The following is an 8967-nucleotide window of genomic DNA, read 5'->3' as shown; positions in this document are numbered from 1 at the left end:
AATTTCAAAAGCATTAATATAAAAAAAAAGTGTTAATTACATACATAGCACATAATTAAAAAATTGTAACATAAAAATTTTTATGGGAAAATGATAGACTAAAGTCTCAAACTTATTGCACTCATGACAATTCGGTTTTAAACATTTCAGTTTAGCTAATTTAGTCATAATACTTTGAACAATTTGTCAATTTAGTCATCCGACTAATTTTGACTGGAAATAACTCATATGAACTCCAGCCATTTTACATGGCACGATCGACAATAACCTACACAATTGTGATAATTTTTTAAAAAGAATATTATTTCTTCTGTTTTTTCTTTCTTTCTTTTCCTTTTTTTTCTTTTAAGCATGGGGAGGGTCGCTGGCCAGCCCTTATTGTCCACAAGCACGGTTGGCAAGTGTCCCCACCATTGGACTAGGGCTATGATGCCCTAATTGATCAGGGGCCTCACACGGTGGCCAATAACCTTTGTCAGACTTCATAGAAGAAAAAGAAAGAAACAAACAAACAAAATTAAATTAAATATTATAATAAATTATAAACATTATACAAAATTATAAAATATTATCTATGTTAGCGCAGACTATCCTATGTGACATTGTCGACCTCTATGTTCATGATTTCTGGCCAAAAATGATCAAAAATGACTAAATTGATCAATTGTCAAATGATTTAGGACTAAAGTGGCCAAATTGAAAATTTTAGGAATGAATTAACGCAAATATAATAGGTTTAAGAATTTTTTAGTAATTTTCTTAAAATTTTACTTGTAACCTTTGTTTTAACCTTTCGATTGTTTTTCGCTTATTTAATATCCAACGTCTCTAGCCTTTAAAATATACAAAAGGCTAATTAGACTTGAGGAGGTGAGGTCCAGCTCGAAAGAGTCCCAAATTGAAAGCCTATAAAACAGGAAGATGAATCTATCTTAATGGGCCCGAATTGGTTTGTCGGACACATGCCCATAAGTGTGTTTGCGACCACGATAAAATAATAATACAAATGATCAATATGCAATATAATTTTTAATTTACAATATGGTCCATAACTTTTGGCTTAACATGTAATGTCGTCCCCAAACTTTTAAAGTTTTCAATCAGTATGTATTTGAAGTAGTCCCTAAATTATATGAAAATGTCTAAAAGTTCACGAACCACAGTGAATATTGAAATAAAGTTCAACGATCGCAAATTAAAAGTCGACGGATCACATTAAACAAATTAAAAGTCGATAGATCATATTGAACAAATCAAATGTTCATGAATGACACTGCATATTATGCCAAAAATCAGGGACAATTTGTGTTGTTTGGCCTTATTGGATCATGTCTCCTCTCTTACATAAGTGAATACAGCATAACCATTAGATTGTAGGCATATACATTCACATGCACGAGAAAAAAGAAAGAAGCATCTTCCATTTTATTGCTTCATCTCCCTCCATGTCATTTACAGAAACAAGATTTTGCTCTCGGCTTATGTTTTTTTGGCCTCTTTGACTTCGAAAGCGTCTCTTCCAAATGCCCTGATCATTAAAATTAAGGAGGATTTCCGGTTCTTTGGAGGCTAACCAATGAGTAATAAGCTCCCGACGGCCCTTTGGCCAGGAGGGAGGAGTGAGTCCCCCTCTCCACCACCTTCCCCTTGTCGAGCACGGCGATCGTGTCGCAGTTCTGGATGGTGCTCAGCCGGTGCGCCACCACCACGCTGGTCCGACCCACCATCACTCTCTCCAGCGCGTCCTGCACGATCTTCTCGGATTGGCTGTCGAGCGCACTGGTCGCCTCGTCCAGCAACAGGATCGTCGGGTTCTTGAGTATGGCGCGGGCGATCGCGATCCGCTGCTTCTGCCCGCCCGAGAGCTGCACGCCCCTTTCCCCGCACCATGTATCGTAGCCGTCCTTCAATGACGCGATGAAGTCGTGCGCGTTCGCTGCCTTGGCCGCCTCGACGATTTCCACTTCGTCCACGTTTTCTGACGCGCCGTACGCGATGTTCTCTCTTATGGTGCCCGCGAATAACGTGGGCTCCTGGCTGACGAGCGCGATGTGCTTCCTCAGTGATCGCAGGTCATACGACCTTATATCTCTGCCGTCGACTTTCACTACACCTCTGAGCGGATCGTAGAATCTCTCGATCAATCCGATTATCGTCGATTTGCCCGACCCGCTCTGCCCCACCAATGCCGTCGATTTCCCAGCCTCGATTCTGATTGAGAAGTCCTTGAATATCATGACGTCGGGCCTAGCCGGGTAGGCGAAGTCCACGTCGCGAATCTCGACCTGGCCCGTCATCTTTTCGGGCTTGTGCCCTTCCGGGTCTTCGGGCTCGATCCTGGTGTACCGATCCAAGATGGCGAAGACCGAGCCGACGGCCTCTGAGCCCTTAACAAGGTCTGATGTCATGCTTCCGGCATCGGCGATGACTCGGCCCGTGCTCACCAGGATCATGAAGGTCTCGAAGAGCGCCTTCCCCGAGATGTAGCCCTTGGAGACGAGCTTGCCGCCGTACCAGAAGTCCAGGGCCCAGGTACATGAAGTGAGGCTCTGGGAGGCGCCGAGCCCAAGCCCGGCGTACCAGGACTGCTTGATGCTCTGGCGGCGTGGGCCCTCCTGCGCCCGCTCGAGCATCCGGAGGATCCGGCCCTGGGAGGAGAAGGCGGTGATGGTCCGGAGGTTGGAGACGGCCTCGGCGGCGAGCTTGCTGCTCTCGTCCTGGGCCTTGATGGCCTTCTGGGACATGCTCTTGAGGAGGACCTTCTGGACGTAGAAGCAGGCGATGACGATGGGCTGGACGGCGATCATCACCAGGGCCAGCCTCCACGCGATGACCAGACCCATCGTGAATGCTATGGTCACGGCGGAGGCGGTTTGCACGACGAGCGCCATCCGATCACCCACTAGAGATCTCACCTGACCGGAATGAAAGTGTCGGATTAGCAATTTTGCAATGCAAGGGATGTTATGTTATAGAGCGTCCCAAAAGGAAAACGCACGTACCACGCTGGCGTCCTTGGCGAGCCGCGCGCAGACCGTGCCGCTCGAGTTCTCGTCCTGATCGAACCACCCGACCTCGAACGTCAGGACCTTGGACAGCATCCGCTCCCGCAACCGCTTGGTCAGGTACTCGCCCATGTACGCGAAGTTGTAGTGCTGCGACACGTTGATGAGCAGCGAGAACACGGCCAGCCCGAGGAAGCACAGGGAGTAGGTCCGAGTCTTGCGCTTCACCTCGTCGTGGTCCGTCAGGAAGTACACCGAGACCACCGACCCGAGCGCGAAGGCGTAGACTGGCTGGACCGCCCCGAACAGCACCGCGCTCCCGCACCCCATGCAGGCCTGCCTCCACTCCGGCGCGTTCAGCGCCAACAGCCTCCTAAGGGATGGCACCGGGAACTTCTGCTCGTCCATGAAGCCGGCCTGGTCCGCGCCGCCCAGCGAGGCCCGGCCCGGCCCGGCGGCCGAGTTGGCGGAGCTCGACCGGCTCACGTGGGAGAGCCTCCGGCTGCTCGTGTTGTTCGCGTCTGCCGCGGATATGGTCGGCGAGGAGAAGTCCTCGTGGTGGTGGTGGGTTGCGGCATCGTGGCTCTCGGTCTGCTGGAGCCGGACGAGGGAGGCGTAGAGGCTGGAGTCGTCGCCGATGAGCTCCTCGTGGGAGCCGGACTCGAAAATTTGGCCGTCCTTGACGACGGCGATGAGGTTGGCGTTGCGGATGGTGGAGAGGCGGTGGGCGACGATGATGGTGGTGCGGCCGATGGCGGCCTTGTCGAGGGCCTCCTGGACGACCCGCTCCGACTCGGAGTCGAGCGCGCTGGTGGCCTCGTCGAGGAGGAGGATCCTGGGGGACTTGATGATGGCCCTCGCGATGGCGATCCTCTGCTTCTGGCCGCCGGACATTTGCACGCCGCGCTCGCCCACCTGAAAATTTCGCAATTGCACAGTTGGCTAATGCAAATTAACTCACGACGAAGCAAATCTACAGCGATTATTCACTTAATTACGCAACGATGACACGTGGTGATTCGGTGACCTTGTCGGGCACCCATCATCATCAACATGGCTAGCTGCTAATGACTAGACTGGCGATCGGGTGCGCGTTTCAAGACGTTGGCCCCTAGGGGAATGCCACTTGCGGGAGGGCAAGCTTGGTCCGGAACAGAACCGAGGGACCATGTACTTAGAAAAAGCCAAATGGCAAATTGGGTGCGAGGTGTCCGTGTCTAGTCGACTAAACATCATGATCGTGCGCGAGAAAAGGAATCATCGTGCGCCCACCATTGGCGGAGCTGGTGTTGTTTTGGAGTGGTATTGTGACTAATTCAATGCGTGTTTGCCATTTAGGCAATCCTGGGGAACAAAGGACATATTCCTTCAGGACCCAAGGAAGTTTCAACCCGGAAATCATCTCGAGTGTCTTAGTCAAGCGCATCTTCAGTCACTGGTGGGCACTGTTGTCTTCTGCATTCCCGCACACCCTAGAGGAGAACAAGAATCCCGTTGTACTCTCCACTTGCCATTTGGGGTCTCGGTCCCAACATGATCGATGCTCTTATTTTACTCTAAGGGATAAAAGGCAAAATTGCCCTGTGAATCTTTTCAGATTTGCCATTTGCTCCTAACTTTTTTATTTGATAATTTACACTGAACTTTGCACTGTGGACATGCATCCTACACTGTCCAGTTTACCTTTGAGATTGCCCGAGGAAGCTTAGACTGACCGTTTTGATCTACAAAACAGTTTGGAAAGGGTGTCGTGTGGCAATTCGAAGCATGTAAGATGTCAAATTGCAATTTTTATAATGCTTTGCAAACTTAAAACCATATGTTTTTCGAGAGAATATTCCTTTAAAGATCATTCCATGCATCCTAGTTATTTTAATCAAGTCAATCTCCTATTGCACTTTATCAATTTCCAACCGGCGACATCACTGCTAGACATCCGTCCGAATGCACACTTGGTTTACTCGAAAATAGCAAAAATCGACAGGGTCAAATCTAGCAATTCTGTTAAAAAAAAAAAAAAAAATCTAGCAATTAGCTTTTTATTGGGAAATGATATGAAACTCACCTGGGTATCATAGCCTTGAGGAAGCTGAGAGATGAAGTTGTGGGCATTGGAGGCCTTGGCAGCTTCCACAACCTCATCGAATGTCGCATCTTCCTTGCCAAACAGAATGTTCTCTTTAATGGAAGTAGCAAAAAGCGCAGGCTCCTGGCTCACCAGTCCCATCTGCGACCTCAACCACTTCACCTGCAACCTCTCAATGGGCACTCCATCCAGCAGTATCTCCCCGCCGAGCGGGTCGTAGAACCTCTGCAGCAGCGATATCACTGTCGACTTGCCCGACCCACTCCCGCCCACTAGGGCCACCGTCCTGCCCGCCGGGACCCTCAGATTGAAGTCCCGGAAGATCAGAGCGTCGGGCCTCGACGGGTACGCAAACTTGACGTGCCTGAACTCGACTTCGCCCGAGACCGTGTCAATGATCTCGCCCTCTGGGCTGTCGGAGTCGATCTTTGGGACCCGGTTGATCATTTCCATTATGCGCTCACCTGCCGAGCATGCTTCCGAGAAGTACTTCACGTTGGATAGGCCAGATCCTAATGATCTGCATCGACAATCAAGAATTGGAATGAAGAAAATGTCGTCTCTTTTTGGGTTCTTTTTGTCTTGATATGGTTTAGTGCAAATGTCGAATTATTCTACTCAAGTGTTACTTAATTTATGCTTTCCTTTTGAAGGAATGATTATCGCACCAATTAGCCACTTCCCCCTAAATATTCTGTAAGATGTCATCGTTTTTTTTTTTTTTTTTTTTTTTTTTTTATTGGGGGGTGGGGTGAAACAAGTACTACAAGCCTAAATTTTTAAGCTTTAATCATTGAGAGAAAAGCAAAAAGAAGCATTCTTTAGGAGTTGGATGAGTGAGAGATTATTACAGTCCACCGACGGCGATGGCGGCGCCAACTGCAAAAACTGTCCCGCCCTTTGCATCATGGTACATCACCATCCTGCTGCCGTAGTACGACATGAAGGACCAGATCGCGAAGACGACCCCGTTGCTCCCGATGGCCAGGCCCTTCGCTAGCCCCTGCCTCAGGCCCAGCTCGACCGACCCCCGGAGCGCGGCGGAGTACTCAGCAATCGTCTTGTCCTCCCCAACAAAGGCATAGACGGTCCGGATGGACGAGACCGCCTGTTCCGCGACCTCACCAGCTTTGTTGTACTCCTTCCGGATCTTCCTCGCCAGATTCATCAGGGTTCGGCCGTACATGAACCCAGGGATTACCAAGAGGACCACGAACGGGAACCCGACGATAGCCAGCCTCCACAACATCAGAAACGCCACGATGTAGCTTCCAACGAACATCGAGGCATTCATCAGGAAATTCGGCACCTACACGAAACATGACATTCCATCAGCCGTCCCTTACACACCTCAATTTACGGATCAAAAGAACCGTAACCGCCCCGTTGGGCTTCGCTAGTCCGCAATGTTATGTGACTTTGTACTAGTGATTAGTTAGGACATATTAACCTTCTCGGACAAGACATCTTGGATCACGAGGCTATCGTTGGACACGCTGGTGATGACTTCGGACGTGCTGGTCACATGCAGGTCGAAGTAGCCCACATCCTGTCGCAGGACGGCCTTCAAGTACCGGGCTCGCATCCTCGCGGCTTGTCTCTCTCCCGTCCTCGTCCAACAGTATCCCTCTAATCAAATCACATGTTCGAAACACAGATGTTAAGTAAGGAAAAAAGCAATGAAGGGTTAAAACTCAAATTTGAAGAGACGGAGAAATAGGACTGACCCAAGAAACATGCCACGAACGAGCCACACGCCAAGTACAGAAGAGCCACTACGTTCTGTCAAATCGCATAGGGACACAAAACGTAAAAACTCAGCCCCTTTTCATGATAGACAAAATCAAACTCAATGCAACGAAGGGCGGACCTTGTTAATGTCTTGAAGGAACGTGCCCGTCGTGAAAGACGACACGTTGCCGATGTGGTTCATCAATTGGCTGCTGATGAACAAGACCAGCGGAGTTGTGAAGCCATCCCCGACGGCTCCGAGGAAGCCGAGGGCCATCAGTAGCTTGTCGGCGGCGTCGGCATGCATGAAGATGGAGCGGAGAGAGCCGGTCGTCCTCTCCGTCTCCCTCTTCTTCGCTGCCACGGCGCCGTTTTTGTCTTCGTCACTCATTTTCCGACACCGCAATCAGGCGCGCACTAGACGCTCCAGAGAAGAACGACAGTAGGATTCGTTCGCGCAAGATTTCGGTGGTTCCACCTTCGGTTACCTCTAAAATGAGGGCCCCTAAAGACGGGAATGCTCGCGCTGTCGTTTTGTGGCTTTCTTGCAGTCGCTGCTGAGAGGAAGCGAATCGAGAGATGGCATGCATTTATAGATGTCTTAATGTGCAGCGCTAGATAGCGACTTGGACAACTCGTCCTACCCAAATTCACTAGGTAGGGAAAATGCCCGCTCGTTAGGTTTGGAAAAAAAGATTCCACACATGCGATCCATTAAATCACATGAATCCCACAAAAGGTGCACAAATCCAACGAATCATATAAATTTTCAACGCATCATTTTTTGATGACAAATTTATGGTGGACTTGATGGAAGCCGAATTGCTTGGCAAAACGCATGCAAACCCTAATAAGAGTGATGTGGAGTTGAAATTATTATCAATTTGTCCCTCAAATCATGTTTTAGTGAAGTGAAGTTAGGCAATATTCTCAACATTACTCTCGGCGTGTCTAGGACTTTCATATGTTATGACGGCATATAGTGATATGTACACACGCCTAACAAATTAAACTTTCAATCCAATGCCTATGTATAAGATTGAAGGGTCTTTAAATTACAGAGGGTTATGTATGCAAAACAATGATAATTCGAATGAGAGGATCATCTATTGCTATAGAATTTAATTATGAAACTTCATTGAAATAGTGATGTTCCAAATATAAAATTATTTTTTTCCTTTTACCAAATTTTTTTTTTCTGTGGAACGCACAATGTCACCTCAAAAGATATAAAATCGAATACCCACTTAGATTTTTCCATGTTAAAAAAAAATAATTTACTTATCTACACTTTAATGATGCTAATTAAGAAAAAAAATCCTTCGAATAATCTGTGGGGGCCTTGGTCGGGTTGCTGATCCCATGTGTCCGAACCTATTGCTTCGAAAGAGGCGGTTGGACGAACATGGGCAGGAGGAAGAAGATATCATCGTTGACTTTGATCATTCAGCCTCTCTGAAAGCGTCATTAATGACGAAAACGAGCAACATCCATTAAACAATCTAATTAAAAAAAAACAAAATTTAGAGCATCGCGTCATCAATGCTAGTATTGTCAAAATCAAATACTTTTTTCTCGAATTTTATAAGCCAAAAAATAATAATTATCGAGGCTCGAATAAAATACCTTCTTGTCTAATCTATATATATATATTGCAAGGGTAATTTATTTTTTGTGGCGTTGCTGAGGACGACATTGAGGATCTATGCTACACGAAGGTGGTACCGGGGGAGGGGGGGTGGTGGGGAGCTCTCAGATCTTGGCTGTAATATTCTTGAAATTTCACTAAATTATATACTTTAGGGTTTTAAATGTCAAAAATATTTCGTGGCGCCACCTAAATCCGATGCATATATAAAGTTAGGATTATAATAATCGATAGTTAATAAGTCGATATAGATTTTTAACTAGACCTAGTCAAGAATTCTCTCGGCTTTTTAGTTCCAAGATCCTTTTGCCAAGAGCAAGAGGTTAATCGACTTTTTAAATGATCTGGCGAGGTACATGTAGATATATTATCTTATAGACATGTTAACAACTATGCACTCGCCGCATTAATTATATTGAAAACATTGAGAATATTTCCAAAGGGGGGAAGTACCAATCAATCCCGGAAATCCTGAAAACTTCTATGGAGGATTTTTC

The 8967-nt window shown here is 47.3% G+C and overlaps 1 protein-coding gene across 1 annotated transcript; it reads right to left on the bottom strand.

Annotated features, from left to right (window-relative positions):
• Window positions 1–1260: 1260 nt before the first annotated feature.
• LOC104422576 (ABC transporter B family member 15) lies at window positions 1261–7396 on the bottom strand. Its single transcript, XM_010034940.3, has 7 exons — window positions 6962–7396; window positions 6819–6873; window positions 6542–6720; window positions 5943–6400; window positions 5071–5611; window positions 3003–3920; window positions 1261–2915 (listed from the first exon to the last, which is right to left on the bottom strand). The coding sequence occupies exons 1-7, from the start codon at window positions 7211–7213 to the stop codon at window positions 1542–1544; spliced, it is 3777 nt and encodes a 1258-aa protein (XP_010033242.2). The 5' UTR covers window positions 7214–7396; the 3' UTR covers window positions 1261–1541.
• Between the last annotated feature and the right edge of the window lie 1571 nt (window positions 7397–8967).

This window comes from Eucalyptus grandis, chromosome 10 (genome assembly GCF_016545825.1).
Source record: "Eucalyptus grandis isolate ANBG69807.140 chromosome 10, ASM1654582v1, whole genome shotgun sequence".
In the NCBI taxonomy this organism is placed as follows: Eukaryota; Viridiplantae; Streptophyta; class Magnoliopsida; order Myrtales; family Myrtaceae; genus Eucalyptus; species Eucalyptus grandis.
The sequence above is the reverse complement of the archived record's forward strand: the minus strand, read 5'-3'. Positions and strand labels throughout refer to the sequence as shown.